The 24791-nt window shown below is 38.3% G+C and overlaps 1 protein-coding gene across 1 annotated transcript in view; it reads left to right on the top strand.

The window, feature by feature from the left end:
* LOC132380092 (alpha-1,6-mannosylglycoprotein 6-beta-N-acetylglucosaminyltransferase B-like) overlaps positions 1 to 24791 on the top strand; it is a 919103-nt gene that overhangs the window by 127675 nt on the left and 766637 nt on the right. Inside the window, exon 3 of the mRNA XM_059948641.1 lies at positions 11582 to 11720. Coding sequence (XP_059804624.1) covers positions 11582 to 11720 — 139 coding nt within the window. The remainder of the gene's footprint in view (positions 1 to 11581; positions 11721 to 24791) is intronic.

Below are 24791 nucleotides of genomic sequence, written 5' to 3'. Positions count from 1 at the left end.
ATTCCATTGCATAAAGTTAGATTTGAAAATATTATATAGTTTAAATGTACAGGAAGAGATAAAAATTCACTATTTATTCAGTGGATGGAGGGGAGTATGAAGGTAGGAGACAGCTGCTACAAGGAGATAAGCAGGAGTGCAAAGTGCTACTGATGCTGGATTCTGCTGAGTAAAGGAGATGAGGATAGGAACCACTGGAAAAATGAACCACAACTGGAACCACATTAGGAAGGGCGGAAGGTGTGGGGGGGGGGGTGGTGAGAGAAACGTGTTAAATGTGTGGATAGAAGTCAGGAGGAAGAAGGGGGTGAAGGTGGGTGAAGAAAGGCTGGGGGTTGTATGGGGAGAAGGGACAGAAATGGAAGGACTGGAGGATTAGAAGGAGAGGGGGAAAGGGGAGAGGAGAGAGAGTTAACTAAAATTGAAAAACTCAATATTCATGCCTTTGAGTTGTAGACTACCCAAGAGGAAAATGAGATGTTCTTCCTCAATTTGCATTTTGTTTCATCCTGGCAGTAGAGAGGGCCAAGGATGGGCAGGTCTTTGCGGGACCGGGAAAGGGAGTTGAAATGGTCTGCAGCCAGGTGCTTGGGATGGCCAGTGCACACAATGCATAAATTTTCTGTGAGATGATTGCTTATTGTGAGCTTTGTTTTGCCAATGTAGAGGAGGCCACATCAAGAGCATCAAATGCAGTTGACAACATTGGAGGAGATGCATGAAAACCTTTAGCTCACTTAGGACTGTTTAGGCCCCTGGAATAAAGTGCAAGGGCAAGTGTTACATCTATTAAGAGGGTAGGAGAAACAGATGATGGAAGATGGGACCACCAGTTGGCAGCCAACTTAAATCCTTCGTTGCCTTGGTTGACATATTTATAACCTTAATGTTACTGATCATACTCTTTTCACCTGTTGTTTCCTGTCTTTTAATTGTGAAACCACAGGCTAATACGCTGTCCAAAGCATTGCTATTTGTCCATGACTCAATATCAAATGATCAGCTCTCTAGCTATCTTTGCAATTTAACTTCAATCAAAAACTTACTTGTAAACAGAATGTCTGTGAATATCTAAATGGTTCCTTCTAAAGCTTCTTACTGGCTCTTTTAAATGACCTTTTAATGTTCTGTTCAGACAAGATATTGAATACATGGACTGTTATTGATTCTCTTTCATTTGCTTTCTGGTGCATTTTCTTAATTTTCCCTGCTGCTCCTATTGGTATGGCAGTGGAATATGTTTCTACTTCTTAGCACTTACAATCTTTTGTGAACAACAGAGCTTTTACTTTCGGATGAGATGTGTTTTAAAGATCTATCTTTTTAATAGCTTAAAATCTTCAAGATTCTTTGAAAAAAAAAGTACATTTTCTGTCTTTGGGCTTCCATTTTAATCATACTTTATAGTGTAATTTCATATTCTTGCAGTTGAATGTGTTTCACTGTGCTTGCATTATATCTTTGTTTATTCAACACCTTATTAAAATGTGGCCACAAACATTCATCATGTATGTGAATTCCTAATTAACTTTGTTTTATCTAACCTGGAAGGACTGCTTGGGGCCCTGAATGGAGATGAGGGAGGGGGTGAATGGGTAGGTGTTGCACTTCTTCTGCTTGAGGGATAAGTGCTGGGAGGGAGATTAGTGGGGAGGGACAAATAGACAAGGGAATCATGAAGGGAGCAATCTGAAAAACAGAGGGGGAAGGTAAAGATATTATGTTTGGTGGTAGGATCCCCTTGGTAATCATGGAAGCTGTGGAGGATGATATGTTGGATTCAGAGACTCATGATAAGTAGGGTAAGAGGAGCTCTATCATTCTTAAGGTGGTAGGAAGATGATGTGAGCACAGATGTTCAGGAAATGGAAGCAATATGAGTGAGGGTGGCTTCAATGGTGGAGGGAGGGAAGGTTATCAGGTTTGGATATGACCCAAGTGCAGAGTGAGAGAAACTGAAGCAGGTTGATAGTTCACAAACTTTAATGCAAACAGTGTTAAAGGGACAATATAACAATAAATTCTAGGCCATACATAACTAAAACTCTCAAAAGGAAAATGAAGCCTACACTGTGGCTGAAAAGACCATCTAAACATTAAATGAATACTGCTAGTCTTCAGAGTCAGTTGACTCGGTAGTCCAATTTCTCAGGGAAGGCTGAATGCAAACTAACAGCGAAGCGTTGCTGTGCTCTCTCCTGTGTTCAAGTCTCAACAAACACTACAACTGATTGAATGGAGTTAAATATTGTCACAATGAAATAATAATTAGCTGTCACATGCATTTTCACGAGCACAATTGTCCTATCCGCTGCGCTGCCGAATCCATGGAACAGGGAATTCCCATTCTTTGAAGAAAGAGGACTGAGAAAAGGGAACAATATTCTTACAGGAAACTGGATAGAAAGAGGTATAGTCGAGATAACTGTGGGAATTGTTAACTTCATAAAAGTGTGGGTTAGCAGTTTGTCTCCAGAGATGGGGACATGGAGATTGAGGAAGGGGAGAGAGGAGGCAGAAATGCTTACCAGAAGTTAGAGAAATTAATATTAATGTCATCAGATTGGAGACTACCAAGGTAGAAAATGAGGTGTTGCTCCTTCAGCCTGCACCTTACCTCAATGTGGCAGTAGAGGGGGCATGGGACAGACATGTCAATGTGAAAATGGGAAGTAGAATTAAAATGGCTGGCCATTGGGAAATCATTGCTGTTATGGCAGATGGAGCAAAAATGCTTGCCAAAGCAATCCTGCATTCTGCATTGGGTCTTACTAATTTAGAGGAGGCCACATCAAGAGCATTGGATATAATAAATGACACTGATGGATTCACATGTGAAGTGCTGCCTCTCTCTTTAGGGCCTTGAATGGTGGAGAAAGAGGAGGTGTCAGGGCAGGTGTAACATTTGGAATGCTTGACAGATATTGGTGGGGACAAACAAATGGACAAAGGACTCACGCAGAGAGCAAACCCTGTGGAGATGGGAGTTAAGGAGGAGGATGTTCCAGGTGGTGGGATCCTGTGGGAAATGGCAGAAGCTGCAGAGAATAATATACTGGATGTGGAGGCAGTATCGGGGCAGATAGAGCGAGCCATTCAGAGAGGAGAAGACAAGACAAGGGAGATCCAATGCCCATACACCTGGCCTGGGGTGAAGTTGGATCACTCTGGACATCGAGCTGAATCAAAAGTGGCGAAAGCTAGACCTGGAGTGAGTCACTGGGCAGTATGTTCTAGGCCCAGAGCCTTTTGCTGCAACTGTGGCCGGGTCCTAGTGGGAGGTACAATATGCTGTTTGGGCAATGTAACCGATACGCTGGAAAGACAGGGTGTCGGGATTGAATACAGAAGTAATTACGCTTGCTCTCCTGTGATGTTCACTCCTCTCTCCATGGTGCTGAGGCTCCCTGGCTGCTGTGCTCCGTGTCCACTGGACTGATAAGTGAGGCCTTTGGCCAACTTTGGAATGTTGTTGCTTACTTCTATTGTTTGCATAATTTGTATATTTTTTTCCATCCTCTGCACGTTGTGAGTTGGCCTTTATTTTACTTATTTTTTAATTGGGTTCTAACAGGTTTCTTGCTTTGTGGCTGCCTGTGAGTAACCAAATCTCAAGGTTGTATAATTTTATACATCCTTTGATAATAAACGTACTTGGAATCCTTTGAACTCTTTGAATCATTGGGTGGTAGGTGAGGACTATGGAACCTTATCGCTGTTATATGGAGGATGGTGGGGATGTGTGGTGTGAGGGCAGACATGTGGAAATGGTGGAGATGCATGTGAGAGGTGTCTTGATAGCCAGAATTAGGTTTAGTACCATCAGCAAATGTCATGAAATTTGTTAACTTTGTGGCAGCAGTACAATGCAATACATGATAAATATAGAAAAAAATTGAATTACGGTAAGCACATATATGTATATTAAATAGGTTAATTAACATAAGTAGTGCAAAAACAGAAATGAAAATAAAAAGTGAAGGTAATGTTCATGGGTTCAATGTCATAGAACATAGAATAGTAAAGCATATTACAGGCCCTTCGGCCCACAATGTTGTGCCAACACTTAAACCCTGCCTCTCATGTCCATTTAGAAATTGGATAGCAGAGGGGAAGAAGCTGTTTCGGGATGATGAGTGTGTGCCTTCAGGCTTCTGTTCCTCCTTCTGATGGTAGCAATGAAAAGGGAGCATATCCAGAGTGGTAGAGGTCCTTAATGACGGACGCCGCCTTACTGAGCCTGCTCTCCTTGAAGATGTCTTGGATACCATGGAGGCTAGCACTCGTGATGGAGCCAGCCTCCGCAATATTCAAGACATCTTAAAGGAGCGGTGCCTCAGAAAGACAGCACAACATAAGGACTCCACTACCCATCCATTGAGGGGAAACTCCATTTTCTGAAAAAATATAGAGGACATCTTCTATGTTCAGGAATGGAAAGCCTCATCATGGGAATGTATGCAGCTGAAATGGAGGAACTAGGAGAAAGGATTAGCATCCTTGAAGAGGTGTATTCAAACTCTGCGGATGCTATACCCATTTCTTGTTATGCAAGTGGACCATGAGTAGTTAAACAACAGTGAAGTCTCTTCTTTCAGTTAGTCCTGACAAAGGGTCTCGGCCCAAAACGTCGATTGTACTTCTTCCTCTAGATGCTGCCTGGCCTGCTGCGTTCCACCAGCATTTTGTGTGTGTTACAGGGCTTTATTTACTTGGAATCCCATACTTGATGGCAATCACACATAATAGTTTGGCATAGAACTGAGAGCACTTTATGACCAATAATTTCATTGATTGACATTGGTGAAAATTACATTTTTGGAATATCCTCTTTTTGCACTATTTTTTCAAGCTGTCATGACTTAGAAATCGCTTCACATATTTTTTGACATTGAGGCAGCTTTGAAGAACATCCTAACATCAGTTGTGAAAGTTGCAAGACGTGCGAGAGCTTCAATTAGATATCTTTCAGAAATGCATGGCTGGATTTCTTTGTATAACATAGAGCTGAAACCCACATTCTGATATTCAGCATTAGTATGTTGCCAGTTCTTATGCAGTCACAATGTGCGCATTTGTGAGACTATATGCTCGAATCTGGAGCAACAAACAATCTGCTGGAGGAAATCAGTGGGCAAGCTGCATTTGTGGTGAGGGACAAAACCCCACACCAAGACGTATTTGAATCTTGATTCAAAGCTGTATCCACAATATAAGCAACACTTTTTTGCTAAAGGGCTGTGTTGATAATGAATGAATGCTACAATGGTGGGATTGGGGGAAGGTTACTCTGACGTTCAGTTAGATGCTTATGGAGGTTACAGAGGCCATAGATACCATAGTATTAAAATAATGAAACAACTTTATCTTGTTAATTAATAATTTAAGGAAGATTCACATTTGTATTATGATGGTAGAAAATGAATGTGATACATCTCTCTTCTAAGTAGTTCCATTTTAGACAGAAGTATTAAAAGATAATTTAATAAAAAATATTGATGACTGGCAAGGACACGGTGAGTCTGTGTGAGAGAAAGTGTGTTGCTGTCTGTTAACAAGCCATAATTTATGAATTAGATTGGTCAATCTACCATGCACTTGGACTACTGTGTAAGTGACAGCAAGGAGATTTATGGTTTGCACCAAACCCCTTTGGTAATAACTAATGAGGTCCTTTGTTGTTTAGAAATCAGGTATGATGTTTATTGTTTCTTCATGTATTTTGTGGGAGTTTTGAAATAAAAACATTAAGGAAATTTGGAAAAAACAGTAAATGAAAAAAGTTTAAAAACTGGACCTCAATTTCCAGCATGTCTAATATATCTGAAGTAAGTGTTTCATTGTAAATTTGCCTCCAGCTATTTACACAGGAAATTAATTTGATTTCATTTTCAAAGTCATCCATGAAAAAGATAATGCTTTTTGGACTTGAACTTAAAGTAACTCATTAAAACATGTTTCCACAACCACATTTTCAAAAGTGTCATGGAGTCTACAGATAAAGAAATGGAGGCTACATTTAGATTTAATTATGAGGCAAACAAAACTTTTAAAGTCCTGTAAAATTTAGAGCTTCTGCATTAGTTCAATGTTACAGTAAGTAAGTTCACCTAGATTGCTGTCTGATCAATCTAATTCAAACATCTTCAACGGAAGTAACTTGTGAGACTACTAGGTATGCAAACATATAGTACTTTCATTAGATTAATAATATACATATAGAGTAACTTGCAATTATTAGAGTAACTTGTGATTATTTATTAAACATTCAGTGATAAAGGTGTGTGTGGGATCTCTTTTAAATTAAATATGCTGCTGACAGATAGTGATAAATTTGATTCTCTTTGTGTCAGGCAAGTAACAAAAGGTGTTATTAATGCCTTAGATAAATCTTTACCTCTTGCTGAGTTATCTTTGCAACAATCATATAAGAAATGCCACTGGAGAAATTAAAATAATGCAGGCGATCCCATGTTAATAGCTGTTCTGATTACTGAAATTGCTCTTTACAGAAGTTACAAATCATTATCTAAAATTTGAGATACAAGATAAATCTCACTCTCACAGAAGTTATGTGTGTGTGTATGTGTGTTGGGGGGGGGGAGAAAAACAAAAGCAATACAAGGTTAATTATTTTTCAACTCAACTTTTCATGACAACAGATGATGCTGTTTCACGTTAAGGAAAATTCTGACATAGGGATGCAACGTCCCCTTCATTACTTGGGAGGTCACCTTGTGTGTATCTTGCCTTATTGACTGTGGACAAGAATTTGCAGTTTTTAACGATGTACACAAAGCGTATCTTGATTTTGTATTTATTTACGAACAGCAAATGTCAAAATAGTTTTTCCCAGCAGATGCTTTAGTGATGTGACAACTTAACTTTGTTACATTCAGACTAAATTGCAGTAGGAAATATGTTTATCGTCCAGATATATCAGAATGATCCTGGATTTTCTCTCTCCACTCTCTTAAAATACTCAGAGATTCTGCACCCTCTGCCCTGTGAGGAACTGGCAACCTTATTTTTAAACAGAGGTTCCCTAGTTTTAGATTCTTAAATAAGAGGAAATAACCATTTTGCATTCATCTTGCTAAGCACCTTTAAGTGCTTCAATCAAGTCAGCACTCACTCTTCAAGAAACACACAAGATGCTATAGGAACTCAGCAGGTTAGACAGCATCTATGGAATAAGTAAACAGTCGATGTTTTGGGTCGAGGGTCTCCAGAATTTTTTGTGTGTTGCTTGGATTTTCAGCATCTGTAGATTTTCTCATCTACTCAGTCTTCAAAATGATTTCGCAGGCTAGACTTGCATAAATTCCTTATAAAGTAACCTACTTGTTCTATACATCTGTCTAGTAAACATTCTGTGTATTGCCTCTGATATATTAATATCCCTCTCTAAAATAAATTTATCAATACTGGATGCAGTGCTCCGGTTGTATGGTCATCAATGTACTGTATAAATAATGCATAACTTTGTACTTTTATATATATATATATATATATAATTTTTACATTTAATAGCAATAAATAAGAACATTCTATTCGCTTTCCTCGTTACTTGCTGCACCTATATACTTGCCTTTTGCACAGCTCCTAGTTCTCTATACATCTCAGCTAACCATGTAGAAGTATGCATTTTTAAAATTTGTTCTACAAAATGTCACATATTCCAACATTATATAATTTTTTGATTGCGATTTTTGCCCACTCTCTTAATCTATCTATGTTCCTTTGCATCTTCCTTATGTCCTCTCCACAATTTACTTCCTACTTCTCCCTGCTACATTCACCAAATTCTGCAATCCCACCTTTGGTGCCTTCATCAAATCGGTTACGTAAATTATAAAAAGTCGTGGCCCCAGCACAAGTCATACTGGCCATCCCTTTTTACATCTTGCCAACATGAAACACAGTTATAGAATATAGAGCACTACAGCACATAATAGGCCCTTCAGCCAACGATATTGTACTGACCTCTTCATGCACTAAGATCAATCTTGCCCTTCCCTCCTCTACAGCCCATTTTTTTTTCAGCCATGTATCTTATCTAAGAATTTTTAAAATTCCTGTACCATATATGCCTCTACCACCATCCCTGGCAGGGTGTTCCATACACTCACCACATTCTGTGTAATGAACTTACCTCTGACATTTCCCCAGTACTTTCCTTCAGTCACCTTAAAATTCTGCCTCTGATATTACCTTCAATCACCTTAAAATTTTCCGCCCTAGGAAAAAGTCTCCAGCCATTCACTTGATCTATGCCTTTTAACATCTAGTTCACCACTATCACCTCTCATCCTCCTCCACTCCAAAGAGAAAAGTCCAAGCTCGCTCAACCTATCCTCACAAGACATGCTCTCTAATCCAGCAGCATCGTGCTAAATCTCCTCCACACCCTCTCTAATCTCCTCAGTGTCCTCTCTAAAGCTTCTACATCTTTCCTGCAATGAGGTAACCAGAACATGCCTACTCAATCATGTCTGCTGTCTATTGACTGTTCACAAGCTGATGTTCTCTTCACATAGATATGTAACATCCTACCACATGAGCTTTTGTTTTTCACCATTATGCAGCTTCTTGCCAAATGCCTTCTGAAAATCTAAGTATAGCACAGTCATTACTTGCCTTTATACACAACACGCATGTTATTGCTACCATTCTGTTATACTGAATATTAACCTGCTTTGCAAAATGCACTCATTACATTTGCAGCAATTTATTTATTTTGAACAAACATTCTGTAATTACTGTGGTAGCATGAGAAGCAATGTATTCAGTAAATGCTGTCTGAAATTGAGCTCTATTTTGCCAAAAAGTCAATGATAAAATATATGTTCACATATCTTGGTTTTACATAGCAACTGCAGTATAGAATGTATTTGCTTTTGACAGCTCTTAAGCAATTTAGACAATTTAGTAATTTACAGATGAATAGCGTTTTACAATTATTCAGTCTGTTCATGGCTCGTGGCTTACATAATTGCCCCAAGGTTTACAATTAGAAATCTATTTCACCCTTTACAGCATTCACATTCCACTCCGAGCCTTTCTGCAAACTAAAAAGCATCCAGTGTAAAGCTATTATTTCACTCCATTTTAGACTAAGTAAACTATATGTATGCTGGATTTCTGGAAGGCTTTCAATGAGGTTCCATGCAGATTAGAACACATGGAACTGGAGCTAGTATACTGACATGGATGCTGAATTTGCGATTGCACAGAAAAATCAAAATTAGAATAAACTAGTGGGGTGATGCAAGGATTGAACACCAGCTATTTACAATCTGTAACAGCGATTTGGCTGAAATGTTATCTTTCCACCAGGTATGCCAATGATAGTCAATTAGTTGGATTGTTAATGTGGAGGAGGATGTAAAAAGATTTCATGGATGTGGACAAACAGAATGAGTAGAGAGAACAAAGCAGATGGAATATAATGTGGAAAAGTGAGTGGTTTTGCACTTTGATGCATATACTAGAAAGGTGGTGGTGGCATCCGTCGGTCTTGAGAGACCATGGATCTGTGCCTGGAATTTCCAGGGCACAGGCCTGGGCAGGGTTGTATGGGAGACCGGCAGTTGTCCAAGCTGCAGGCCTTCCCCTCTCCACGCCACCGATGTTGTCCAAGGGAAGGGCACTAGGACCCATGCAGCTTGGCACCAGTAATGTCGCAGAGCAATGTGTTGTTAAGTGCCTTGCTCAAGGACACAACATGCTGCCTCAGCTGAGGCTCGAACCAGTGACCTTCAGGTTACTAGTCTGATGCCTTGCCCACTAGGCCATGCACCAACACTACTAGAAAGGTAGATTTGTTAAATAGTAAAAGGTTATTCATGTTGAAAGGGAGCTACAAGTGTTCCTACCAGTCACCGAAAGCCACCATGCATGTACTAAAATCAATTAGAAGGGCAAGCATTATGTGAACGTATATTATGACATGGTTTGAATACAAAAGTAACAAGGACTGACTGCAATCATACTGTATATGGCTGTGGTGAGACTGCAGCTAAAGTACTGTAGTTTTGGTTTCCTTACCTATGAAAAGATGTTGTCATATACTGAATAGAATTCAGTAGACTTGTTCCAGTGATAGAAGATTTGCTATATGGGAAGGGAATAAGTATTTTAGAACTATATTCCCTACAGTTTAGGAGAATGAGATGAGATACCAGAAAAATGTACAAAATTATTTAAATGATTTCTAAAAGCAATGATTCCACAGTCACTTTCTTCCCCATTATGATGTTTGATCTGAACAACAACAGAACCTCTTGACCATGTCTGCATACTTTTATTCATCGAGTTGCTGCCACACAATTGGTTGATCAGATATTTGCATTAACAAGCAGGTGCTCAGGTGTACCTAATAAAGTGGTCACTGAATGCATTTACTGTAGTACAAAATAAAATTAGTGCAGTCGATGAAATCCGTATCACCAGCACACTGTAATGCTAATTGGTTGTCTGAATAAATTGTGAAAATGTATTGGTTGGGTGAAGTCTGATGAATGTTGCATATACTGGATCCAACACAATACTTTTAATCCCATGATTTGATTAGTTTTTAACATTAATTTAGCATTAAACTAGTAAGTCAAAATAGGTTAGAAGTTTAATTCTTAGGTAGAGAACTGTTAACAGCCAGGAATTGGAAGGTTCAGCAGATTTTTCTACCAAGTGCTTTGATTTGACTGGGACATATATCAAGTCTGAACTGATGTACAGCAGATTGAATTACTTCATTCTTTGAAATTCTGGGAGCAGACACTAACATGATCCACAATCATGTTGTACAACAGTAGCATTTACACAATACAAATGAAATGTGCTTTCTTTCTATTTAGCTGGTAGCAATTCACTGTAAAATTACTCAACATCATATAGCAGAATGTGTTTTCCTTTTGTATGCACAGTTAAAACAGTCTGTTGCTACAGTTAAGTGCAGGTATGGGGTTTTGAGTGTGAGCTCTCAGTGAGATGGACAAGTTTCAATAGATGCTAGATCTTGAGGTGTGTATTTTATTGAAGAAGGCAAGCATAGAACATGAAATAGGTTCTTAAATGTTCCTCTTTTTTGGAAAGCAGGGCTTTAAAATAATCAAAAATTAGCATGTGGCAAATTCATTGTGGGCTTAAGTAACAATAAATTAAAGGTAACGTGATGTTGTAAGCTTGTTTAGTAAACCAGTCTTCTTTAGACTTTTAGCAAAGATGTTCGGATTTTGACTATTTAAACTGGTGATCCAGTTCCCTTTTGAAATTTACCTCTGGATTTACTTTCACTGGTCTTTCGGGCAGTTCAATTTATATCATAAACATTGGATTATTAAAAAATAATCTACCCACACACTTTGGCATTTACTTTAAGTTGTAGGCCTTTGTTTATCTGGCTCTTGCTGGAGATGATATTTTTAAAAACAACACAAATTGAAAAGGTTTGAAAAATTATTTAATTATTTTAGAGCGCAACAAATCACATTGCAAGTTGTGCAACGTCTTTTTTTACCTTTCATTTGCATTGTAATAAATTGTAATAAAAATGCATTCTTTCTTATATGCATTATAGGAATTGGACTGGAATCCCGTACGCTGAAGAAAATGACAGATATGTTGGAAATAATACTGAAGCGAATGGAGCCTTTGGCTAAACTGGAAAATGTGAGCGACTTCAGAAAGTTGGAGGAACTGAGCTCCGCTATAAATCAGTAAGTGCCAATGTAAAAATAGCCATTTTAATACCCTGTGTACTTGACATTTGCCAAGTAGTCATTTTCTAACTTGCATTCTTAAAACCTGTGCAATACAATGCTGCTCGGAGAGAAGGTAGAAATAGGGTCTTATGAAGAAACATTGTAACTTTTAAGAAATGATCATTTGGTAATGAATAAATCTATCCACCATCTCCAAAGTAAAACATCACTGGTTTCCAATCTAGTTTTAAAGAAAGCAGATCCATATTTAGGTTTTGGTTAAAATGACACAGATCGTCCTGTTTTTATAGCATGTTAAAGCACTCTGAATTGAATGTTTCAATATCCAAAATACTGATACTTTACATTTTAAGTTACTTCCCTGTTGTATCTTGTTCTTCTCAAGGAACCATTCTAAACCAAGGATGATATGGACTGTAATTTTTCTAGGTTGCTTATCAGCAGCTCAACATGCTGAAGTTTGCCTTGTATATAATATTGCATTTAGTATCTTTTTGATTTATCTGATGGTATATTTTTCACTGAATTTGAAAGTTTTAAGTTTCACTCTGTCCACCCATCTTGAGCACTTAGTCTAAATGGATATGGACAGGGTGCTGTAATCTCTGATACTTTGTCATTCCCTTTTTTTTGCTAAAGGGCATCTCTAATAAATTAGAAAACTATTCAAAAGTTGTGCATCTGCCTAAAACTACTCTTAGTCACTGAACTAACATTAACAATTCTTAAAGGTAAAATATATTTTAAGGTAAGAATATTTTATATTCTTAATTTGGATTTTGCAATCTCTCTCGAAACTCTTTTAGTCTCTCGGCAGTTTTATGGCTTTTGCAGTGTGTCTGAATAGTGCTTTTTCCCTCAGAGCAAAAAATTTGATTATAATATCACTGTTAGAGATTTTATTTTAGTGTTCTTTTGTTGGAATTATAGAAGCTGTTGATTGGTGATTCTAAGGAAGACTCTGCAGTGGGCCTTATCAATGGAACCTCCCTTTGTGGTTTGGCTTTTTGTAATGACAGCAGCCTGACTGTGTATTCATCAGTGAATTATTTAGGTCTGAGGGCCAATCTAATTTGCAAAGATAAGATTTTCAAAAGCTTTCTACGTTTGAACTTTTGAGCAACAGAGAATGGTTGTCTCTTATTTTTGAAATTCTGTTTGTATTATGACAAGCAGCCTTGTTAAAACACACAAGTTTTTATTATCATTCAGAAAATTTATGGAATAAAGAAATCAATTCACAATGGATTAAAAAAACATATCTACAACAGGATAATTTTCACCAGAAATTATTTTCTTATTTTAAAGTAAACATACTTCAGCATTAGTATATTAAATGTCTTGTAATGGATCCAATTAGCTTTGTAATTGAGTAATAATCTATTTAAAGATGGTTTCCAATGCAAAATATGCCTGAAGAAATGGTGCATTAATGACAACATATTATAATGGAATTATTTTGATCAGATGAATACCATGTTTCTTTTACTCATAATCTATGTGACAACGGCAGAACATTTTCTTAGGTATTACAGAGAAAATCAATCTGCATACTTAATCATGAATAATGTTGTTAAAACCCAGTTTAGAATTTACTGTAAGTTTCTTACAGAGAAGAATGCACAATTACAGAATAAATAGTAGAGGAAAATTGATTAGGTTGCAAGGGAGGAAGGCGTAGTGAAAGAGAAAACAGAAACATCTAGAAATATATTTTCCTGCTCTAGTGAATCTCTGTTGCCCCATGATCAAGTCATAGGGTTGGATAATATGACAAGAACACATGTCCTGTTATTAATGGGATTCTCAAAACATGAAATCTTAGAGCTAACCTTTTGCAATGATGCTCTTCTGCATTTCTAGTATAAATCCCATAGTTTCTTGACTGATAAAAAGTTAATTAAGAACTTCAACTTTTGAGGGGCTAATGACAATCTTGTACAATTCTCTCCCCATTTTGTGATTTTTCCCCCCAACTCTGTGTACCTCAATTATATCATAAATTATGGTATTTTGTAATATATTACTGCAGGCAGGTACTGTTATTTTTTGTTGTAATAACTGTTATTTGTTATTTACATTTTAAATTATGTTTTCATTTATTCATTTTCAAGCACAAAATATTAGGGATCCTTAAATCCTGAAGTAACATCAGAAAATACCTGATGTATTGAGTAATCTACCGGGTAGTTAGCATCTGCAGATCAATAAACCGTTAAGATGAGTTAATGATGTTTCCAGAAATCATGACAAAATCTGAGATCCTGTCATATTATCCAACCTTAAGGCCTGAGTTACCGGTTCATTTCCCCTTTATTGCTAAATAATGAATGCTTTTTTTTATATATAGTACTACACTAATATGCAGCCTTAAAGAATGGTTTGCACAGTCCTACCCAATGTTTACAATTCTGCTGCATAGAGAGAACTTGTATAAGACAAACTCAAAACATTGATTAACAAATTGAGAGTGATTTTATTGCCAAATTTCTCCAGTACTGTTTATTATTTTCAATTTGTTGGAATCCTCTAAAAATTCTAGTAAGGGTCTGTACTAAGAACTGAAAATCTATGCACTTTTTATTATTTTTGCTACAATTAAGCAATTATGCAATTATTTGTACAATTTAATCTAGTAATCCCCTTGTTTCTATACATTCATCATTCAGGTGTATAGTAGCATAGTGAAAAGAACCCTTCATCCATTACCACTTATACAAGGTTAAGAATCTGCTTCCAGCTAAAACAGTATTCACCTTGAGTCAGGACAATACTATTAGATGAGAGAGAAAGTAATTAGCTTTAATGTAGTTGCTGATTTCTTTGAACTTCATGCTCAAATTAATTAACAACAGATCTGCCTTTCAAGCAGAAGAGAATTAGTCAGTTTGATGCCCTAGTTTCAGCTCTTTGAGCTATAGGTATGGATTAAGTGTCTCATTTACTTTCCTCCCACTCCCGTCATTCTCCCTCTCAAAGTACACTCGGAGTGACAGCAAAATGGCCATCATCCATCATTTTCTGCTGAGGCTCTCAAAATGATCTTGATAGGCTAATAGTGCTTACAACTTCTGTATTACATCTCATCCGTCTGCCAAAAGTTTAAATTACCTTAAAATTGCATGTACATAAAGAGATCTGCAAGTGGATCAATGTTTGAGAATGCTGGAGAATATTTCTGATTAACTATCCAATTCAATTCTGAACTCGGATGGCTTATCAAAGTTCATTTAAGTTAGAAAGCAACAGAACTTCAATTATTTTATTTTGACTCCAAATTCTAAAATAGTCAATTTAATTCAAATTGGATACAGAAGCAATAATTATTTGCATTATTTAATATTATTGCATTCTGCTGTCTCCTGGTTTAAGTTCTTTGTGAAAATGGTTTTAGCAATAAAGTAAAAGATTCTAATTTTAAAAACTAATTTATATAGACTCTTGGAGCACATTGATGGTTCAAGCTGTGGCAGCAAAATGACTATAATATTTTATGTTTTCCTTGAACCAGAGAAAAATGTAACATTTTAAAACGATCAGTTAAATTGTTGGTTATCACCACTATTGACTACTAAAAGTGTCTAAGAAATCAGGTAAATTGTCCCCAACCCCATCCTTTTCTCCCTTCTTCTGATTTATACAGGCTCCACACACACTCTTCATTCTAAACCAAACTCCACTCCTGATGAAGGGTTTCAGCCCGAAAAGTCGTCACTACCTCCTCCCATAGATGCTGTCTGGCCTGCTGAGTTCTGCCAGCATTTTGTGTTTTTATTTATTTCCAGCATCTGCAGATTCACTCAAATTGCCTTTGAATCCATCGGCTTTCTATCTTGCAGTTTATTTCCCTTTCTCCACCTAGCACATCTGTCCATCACCACCTGCACCCCATTTGTTCACCATCCTTATTTTATTTGGTCCCTCTTCATTTTCCTTTCTTATCAGAATCCATAATCTGCAGTCCTTTGTTTCCTCCACCTTTCACTGGCAAACCTCTGTTCTGTCTCCATCCTTCCCTCCCCTCTTGATCCCATCTGCCGATCACCCTCTCCTCAGCTAGATCCACCTATCACATGCCAGGTCTTGTCCCACCCCTCCTCTCCATGTCTTTATATTGGCTATCTTCTTTCTACTCTATCAATCCAAATGAAAGGTCTCCACCAGAAGTGTTAACTCTCATTTCCCTCCACAGACCTGCCAAGTTCCTTTAGCGACTCATTTTTTGCTTCAGATTCTGGCATTAGGAGTCTCTTGTGTCTTTAAGAAATTATTCATAAGTCATTCAGCTTTTGTCGTTAATTTAATCATAATTAATTACATTTTCCCATTATTAATTTGCATAATGAAGTCTGACTTGGACAAAAATGAGCTAATACTTCAGAGATATATAGACAGGTCTTGATGAATAATGTTCAGTTTTTATTATGTCTGTTGCCTGTGGAATTGGATGGAATTAACTACCTCAAGGAGATCTTTAAGTACTTCTAGTAGGATGGCCAAAGGTTTCATTGTCTTTTTTAAAAGTATTTTTTACAATCGCAACACCCTGCTGGAATTTAAGATCTTAAAGTACGGAAGTTGCTTATTAGCAGAGAAACTGAAGGAGCTGGACTTGCTGTGAACCATGAGGCTGCCTGTGACAGAGAGGCATTGTTGCATGAAGAAGGTGTGCAGTGCTCATCTTAATCACTTTTCTTGTGATCGCAAGATCATGTTGGACTTCGTTGGTGTGAAATGTTGCAAGTCCAATTCATTGGTTTATTGGCGAACGGCAGGGTCAGATGGCGGAGGAGCTACATGCCCTCATTCATAGTGAGCTCTTGGCCCCTAGCCGTGGTGTCACTTTTTTTGCAGCCACCCGGGGAGGTGTGGGAGTTGGGTGCTCCACCGGAGTGCTAGAGGTGGTGCGATGCAGCATCCATGCTGGCGTCAGTGCTGCCCTCCCAGTGTTCACTGGGCAGAAGACAAGCTGTATTCAGCAGGTTGGGCAGCATCCGTGGAAAAGAGCAGTCAACGTTTCGGGCCGAGACCCTTTGTCAAGACCTGATGAAGGGTCTCGGCTCGTAATGTTGACTGCTTGTTTCCATGGATGCTGCCCGACTTGCTGAGTTCCTCCAGCGTGTTGTACGTGTTGCTTAGACACCTGTATCTACAGAGTATTTTGTGTTAGATAAGCTGTATTGTGTTCAACTGCAGACAGCTGCAATGTGGATTCAAGGACTTGGACTAGTTTTTTTGTATGTGAGTGTATTTTACTGAGATCTTTTCTGTGCTGCATGTGCCTTGTGTTGTGTATGACTATTGGTACCATGGTTTTCTCCTGGAGTAATGCTGTTTTGTTTAGCTGTATTCATAGGTATACGGTATGTATGGATGAATGACATGCAAGCTAGAACTTGAACTTGAAATAATCATTTTAATAATAAGAAGACATGCTCTCTTCTCATTGTTACCATCAGGTAGGAGACACAGAAGCCTGAAGGCACACGCTCAGTGATTCAGGAACAGCTTCCCCTCTGCCATCCAATTTCTAAATGCACATTGAAACCATGAACTTTTTTGAATATTATTTCTGTTTTTGCACTTTTTAACTATATATACTTAATTATGTTTTAATTTTACACATATATATATACTCACTGTAGTTGTTTTACTTATTTTTTAAAAATTATTATGTATTGCAATTTACTGCTGCCACTAAGTTAACAAATTTCATGAAATCTGCTGGTGATATAAAATCTGATTCTGATTCTGAACATTGGTGCTCTAGGTTTCAGTATTTGCAGTCTCTTGTGTATCCAAGTCACCTTTCTACCTGTGATTGGGTTTTCTACAAGGTCATGCATTAGTCATCTATCTCTAAGATTAGCTTCGCTTGCTTTCTTCCCCTTCCTTTTTTCCCTCTGTTTGAGTGGAGGACATTCTCACCTTGACCTGCCGGGCATTTTCTCCTGTTCTGCATTTCACTAGTCCTACATTCTTTTGTTTCTATTCCCACTCTCTATCTACTCGCCTTCACCCATTGACCAGATGACTTTATTTACGGTTTATCCCCATGGTCAGCCTGGTTTTATCTTCTTAGAGATCTTCCCTCTCTCTTCAACCATCTCTAAAGCTTAACAAGCTTCTTTTGTCTCCTTTTCAGTTCTGACCTGAAGTGTCTCTCTTCTCAAAGATGCAGCCTAACATCATTAAGTATTTCAAGCTGTTTCTGTTTTAGATTTCCAACATTAACATTTTTTTTAACTTTCAATTCCTTCTTTATATTTTGGAAACCTCTTTATCATCATTGTTACAATTGTATGTCAATTAATGATGCTGATTATTGTTAGCCTTGGAAGAAGCGAGAAACCCTTATCTAGGTATTTATCACTCTTCCCAATGTTTATCGCCTATAGCTTTATGGATAATCAGAAATACTTACTAATATAACAGAAATGTAATTTAAGACCAATAACTAGGTTAGTAGAAGGAGACAGGAGGGTCTGGTGAATATACACACCTCATTCTTCACCCTGCTGCTAATTGAGTTCCCTACTATCACTACTTCTTTTTGTGGGGTTTAGGTTTAGGATTGGAGAGGGTCCTGTGGGGCTTCTCTGTTCTGCCTACCATCTCAGAGGTTTCATGGTCATCCTCGAGCATCACTAGATTTTCACAATGGTTGGACACTTCCAACTCTGGGGTTGGTGCCCCCGGACAGTGTGCACCACGTACCCTGTGCTTCCTTCCCTTGGTCACCCACCTGTCTCTTTCTTTCTGGTCTTGAGTCTCAAACTGTGGCTCTTTTTGGATGCGCACTATCTCCTGAAAGGACATCTAGAGCACATCTGCCAATTCTGTACAACATCACAGGTCAGCTACTTCCTATTCAAGTTCAGTCACCTTGTTCGCAAGGCTAGTCAAAAAAAAAAATCCAATAATATTTAAGTTTGCAGTTGGTTGTAAGAATAGGCTGTTCCCCTTTAAGACAGGAAGAAGCAGCTTTCATAATGCCTGAGTTACATGGATTTTTAAAATTTATTATCCTTGCCACTCACACCTTTACTTATCAATATTGTTTCAGAGCTTTGTGTGACTTTTCTACTTTCCTTTCCAAGTACTGTAGTATGTTTAAAACTTGTCCTAAGCTTGTGTTGAACAACAGATTCACATTCAAATCAAAGACCAAATGTTACTGTTCATTGTTACCTGCTGACTCTTGTTAACAGCTCTGCTGTAATGTGAGCTACTTTTGGTAGTAGGGGGTGGGGAGTGTGACAAAAGAAGCAAGGTTTTATGCCAGATATTCTGCTGGTGTTTTGTGAAATTTATATACTTTAATCACAGGGAAAGCTCAGTCACAGGTGGATGGAATGATAAAACAAAAATATGATTGATATTTTATAATTAATGATGTGTTTATTTTAAGACAACTGTTACATTTTTGCTGTAATGGAATGACCACCATCCCAATGGTAATCACAACACAAATTGTAATTTTATTATAATCTGGTCCTTTAGCCATTAATCCTTGCGGGCACTGCACAAAGCTTCATCCATCAAAAAAGTGCCTTTCTTCAAAATCCTCCCAACAATGAAGTCTCCAAAATAAAATCCTACTGATTGTTAATGAAAATAGATATGCCTAGACAAGAGAATACACTGGTGGTAAGCTGTGTAAGAAGGGAAAGGTCGTGGTTTGGTCATGATGGGTCATGTAAGTTTTTTCTGTCCAATGATATTCCTGAATTTCTTTTCAAGGAATCAGTTGTACATCTTTGGAGTTGTTTCAACACTTTTTGATTGTTTCCTTCTTTGTGAGTGATATTTCTGAGTATCCATACTGTCAACCCTAAGGTTCAGTTCTAAGATAGTCTCATTTGTCTGTGCTATGTTTAGCTGAGATATCTGCTTTAGCTCAAGTTCCATGATCCACTAGGTGATCTTCCTTTGTCAGACTTTATCACATAACTTAGCAATATTCTTATAATTAATTCTTCCATTTTTTCACTTTTGCTTATATCAGATACAGTTATTTTTCCATTGGAATAGTTCTTCTCTTTTCAGTAGCTTTGGAGCTTTCCTATAAATGAATCTTTGCTGTTTCTCCAAAGTTATGTGTCAGAGATGGCTGCAGTAGTTAAATTGAAAATGACTTCAATTATAGACTTATGTGCAATTAAGTGTGGATTGAAGTGTTGTGTTCATGAATATTCTGAACTCTAAAAATTTATGAATTCCTTGAAATAATGAAAACATTCTTATTCTTAGTTTCCATTGTTCTTAAATTGGGTAATTTTATAAATGATTTCTAAGACATGTCACTAGTGAAATAATTCATTGTAGACTGGTGTTTGCTTATGATAAACAGATCAAATTTCCACCCACATACTATAACTGAGCTAACAAAGAAGCAATATTTAAATGAAAGGATGCTATTATGAATATAATTACACATTAAAATGTTCTATTACTAAGAAGCAGTTATTTCAAAGAAATGATCTCATAATCCAAAATCTACCTTTTGTGTTTGCAAAAATATATCTAAGCAGTCAATCAGCTAGATTATTAAATAATTTTTCCTGTTAAAATTTGATTTTTGTTTTGTTTACTCTTAATATTTATGTCATTGTCTACTGTAAGAAATGAAAAAGATGGGTTGGAGATTTATATGCACTAACAAAACCTATCTCCACAGACTAGTTTCTGCTTCCAGCCCTTTCCATCACAATTTCTCATCATTCCCCCCATTTAGAAATGTTTTTCCAAACCTAGAGTGGCATTGCCAGTTCATTTTAAACCAGGCTCTGGAAGATGCTGAGAAGTAGCTTACTTCAAACAAGATGTCTATCCACAAGGATCTGCTAGTTGTGACTTAGTCAACTTGGAAGATCTCTTTTGGCCTTCTTCCATTTAGAAGTACTTAAAACCAAATTGTGGACTTGCTACCAGTTGGGATATGGGTCAGCACTCTTAGTGAGCTCTCTCCAAGGCAGCTGCATAGACTGCTGTGGGGAGGCGAGAAAATAATGAAAGATTTATGTATCTGGGGTGGTTGGTTAGTTGGTGGGAGTGCAGCAGAAGAGAAATTGGGTGTTGGTGTCACTTGAGAATGATTAAGATCATTAGACATAGGAGCAGAATTAGGCCATTCAGCCCATCAAATCAGCTCTGCCATTCTATCATGGCTGATTTATTATCTCTCTCAACCACATTCTCCTGTCTTCTCCCTGTAATCTTTGATGCCCTGAATAATCAAGAATTTTTCAACTTTCACCTTAAATATACCGATGACTTGGCCTGCACAAGTGGCAACAAGTTCCACAGATTCATCACCCTCTGGCTAAAGAAGTTCTTCCTCATCTCTGTAATAAATGGACATCTCTTAACTCTGAGGCTGTGCCCTTTGATCCAAAATTCTCCCACTATAGGAAACAACTTCTGCATATCCACATCGGTTTAATATTGCACTACTGAAGATGTATGAGAACTAACTGGCTGTTCCCAAAGAAAGAAATACAACTAAATAATTAATAAGTAACACTTTTTCTGTAAACAAAAAATTATGGTAAACGATCACCATGAACAACGAAGATGCAAATGAAGGCAAGGTAGACTTGAGGTCGAGGCGTGCGAGTGCGATGCAAAGTTGGAGTGAGGTGGAGCATGTTTAAGGAGATGTGGTCGGAGCCAGGTTGAGGCAGAGTTGAAGGAGTTTTGGAGCCCGACTGCCTAAACTGAGAGCGAGATCTAATCAATCTAAGTGCTGGGCGGAATTGGAAAAGTTGAGTACAGGCTGGAATGTGGCGGCGGGCTCCAGGCTCAGAGCCTATTGACGTGACAGGGCCTGTGTCTTAGATTGAGGTTTGACCCGATGTTTAAATGATTTATATGCTAGGCTCAATGGATTCAAAAGGCAGGGTGCTGGGCCTGTAGGCGAATGTCAGGCCGGTTCTTCTTGCTGCTATGCGACATTTGCTGTGCTCTTTGCTGCTGGAAGGCTGAGGTGCTAGGCCTGATTTAGCTGCGCCAGGCTTCATGGATGTGGAGCTCCCGACGCTTTGCTCTGCTGTGTGGTGAACTGAGGCTGAGGGCCAGCTCCCGCTGCTCCGGGCTTCATGACTCTGGACTCACTTCTGTTCTGAATGTTGATTGCTTTTTATTGTTTGTATTATTTGTGTTTTATTTCTCTCCCTGCACATTGGGTGCATGATGTCCTTTTTTTGAATGGTTTTCTTTGGGTTTCTTGTTTTGTGGCTGCCTGTAAAGAGATGAATCTCAAGTTAATAAATTGACTTTTAACTTTATCCAAATCTTTCAATATTTGATAGGTTGGAAAGAGATTCCTCCCCCCTCATTCTTCGAAACTCCAGTGAGTACAGGCCCAGAGCTATGAAACACTCTTCATATGTTTAACCTTTCATTCCTGGGATCATTCTTGTGAACCTCCTGTGGACCCGCTCCAACACTTGCACATATTTTCTTAGATAAAGGGCTCACAACTGCTCATAATACTCCAAGTTCAGTATGATCAATGCCTCACAAAGCGTTAGCATTACATCCTTGCTGTTGTATTCAAGTCCTCTCGAAATAATACTAACATTACATTTGCCTTCCTTTTCGCTGACACAATCTGCAAGTTAACCTTGAGGGAATCCTACACAAGGAATCTCAAGTCCTTCTGCATCTCTGATTTTTGAATTTTCTCCCCATTTAGAAAATAGTCACAACTTTGTTCCTTGTGCCAAAGTGCATGACCACGCACTTCCCTACATTATATTCCATCTGCCACTTCTTTGCTCATTCCCCCAATCTATCTCAATCCTTCTGCAGACACCCTGTTTTCTCAGCACTACCAGCCCCTCCACCTATCTTGGTATCTTCCACAGACATAGCAAAAAAGCAATCAATACCTTCATCCAAATTATTGACATACAACGTGAAAAGACGCAGTCCCAAAGCGGACACTTATGGTACACCACTAGTCACTAGCAGCCAATCAGAAAAGGTTCCCTTTATTCTGACCCGTTGTTTTTTCTATCCATGCTAGTACCTTTCCTGTAATACCAGAGGTTCTTACCTTATTTCTTAGCCTTGTGTGTGGTACCTTGTCAAAGGCCTTCTGAATATCCAAGTACACAACATCCACTGCTACTGCTTTATTTCGTCAAACAATTCTAACAGTTTTTTTCAGGCAAGATTTCCTCTTTAAAAAAAACTATGCTGATTTTGACCTATTTTATCATGTGCTTCCAAGTACTGCAAAATCTCATCCTTAATGATAGACTCCAACATCTTTTCAACCACTGAAGTCAGGCTAACTGGCCTATAATTTCCTTTCTTCTGCCTCCCTCCCTTCTTAAAGAATGGAGTGACATCTGCAATTTTCCTGCCCTCTGGAACCATTCCAGAACGTAGTGTTCTTGAAAGATCATTACTAATGCCTCCACAATCTCATCAGCCACCTTTTTCAGGACCCTGGAGTGCAGTCTGTCTAGTCCACATGACTTGTCTACCGTCAGACTTTTCAGTTTCTCAAGCACCTTTTCCTTAGTAATAGCAATGACACTCACTTCTACCCTTTGACATTCTCACATTTTGACATTCTGCTGGTGTCTTCCATAGTGAAGACTGACACAAATACTGAATGTTCATCCACCATTTATTTGTCCCTCATTAATACCTCCCCAGTGTTACTTTCCAGTGGTCCAATATTGACTCTCATCTCTATTTTACTCTTTATATATCTAAAAAATATATATATCCTCTTTAGTATGATTGGCTAGCTTACCTTCATGTTTCATCTTTTCTCTCTAGAGCCTTTTCTAGTTGCATTCCATTGTTTTTTTAAAGCTTCCCAATCCTGTACCTTCCCCTAATTTTTGCTATATTATGCACCCTCTCTTTTGCTTTTATGCTGCCTTTGTCTTCCTTTGTTAGCCACAGTTACCTCATCCTCCCTATAGAATATTTCTACATCTTTGGGATGTATCTTTCCTGTGCTTTCTGAATTTCCCCGATAAACACCAGCCATTGCTGCTTTGCCATCATCCCTGCTAGTGTCCCTTTCCATTCAACTTTGGACAACTCCTTCTCATGCCTCTGTAGTTTCCTTTACTCCATGGTGATACTGATACATTTGCATTTATCTTCTTCTCAAAATGCGGGGTGAATTCTATCATATTATGATCACTGCCTCCAAAGTACTCCTTTACCTTAAGCTCCCTAAGTCAAATCTAGTTTGTTATGTACCACCGAATTCAGAATTACCATTCCCCTAGTGGACCCAACCACAAGCTCTTGGGATGCAGCACCAACCTAATTTTCCTAATCTACCTGCTTATCGAAATCCCCATTATTATCAGAATATTGCCCTTTTGCCATTCTCTTTCTATCTACCATTGTAATTTTAAGCTATTGCTCGGAGGGGTCTATATATACAGTAACTCCCATCAGGGTCTTTTTACTCTTGTGGTTTCTTAACCCTATCCAGAAGTATTCTACATTTTCTGATCCAATGTCGCCTCTTCCTAAAGATTTGATTTCATTTTTTCTAAACCAACAGAGCCACACCACCGCCTCTGCCTACCTGCCTGTCCAGTAACCATATAACCATATAACCAAATAACAATCACAGCACGGAAGCAGGCCATCTCGGCCCTCCTAGTCCGTGCCAAATTCTTAATCTCACCTAGTCCCACCTACCCACATTCAGCCCATAATCCTCCACTCCTTTCCTGTCCATATACCTATCCAATTTTACCTTAAATGACACAACTGATCTGGCCTCTGCTACTTCTACAGGAAGCTCATTCCACACAGCTATCACTCTCTGAGTAAAGAAATACCCCCTTGTGTTTCCCTTAAACTTCTGCCCCCTAACTCTCAAATCATGTCCTCTCGTTTGAATCTCCCCTACTCTCAATGGAAACAGCCTATTCATGTCAACTCTATCTATCCCTCTCAAAATTTTAAATACCTCGATCAAATCCCCCCTCGACCTTCTACGCTCCAATGAATAGAGACCTAACTTGTTCAACCTTTCTCTGTAACTTAAGTGCTGAAACCCAGGTAACGTTCTAG

Source organism: Hypanus sabinus, chromosome 23, assembly GCF_030144855.1.
Source record: "Hypanus sabinus isolate sHypSab1 chromosome 23, sHypSab1.hap1, whole genome shotgun sequence".
Lineage (NCBI taxonomy): Eukaryota > Metazoa > Chordata > Chondrichthyes > Myliobatiformes > Dasyatidae > Hypanus > Hypanus sabinus.
The sequence above is the reverse complement of the archived record's forward strand: the minus strand, read 5'-3'. Positions and strand labels throughout refer to the sequence as shown.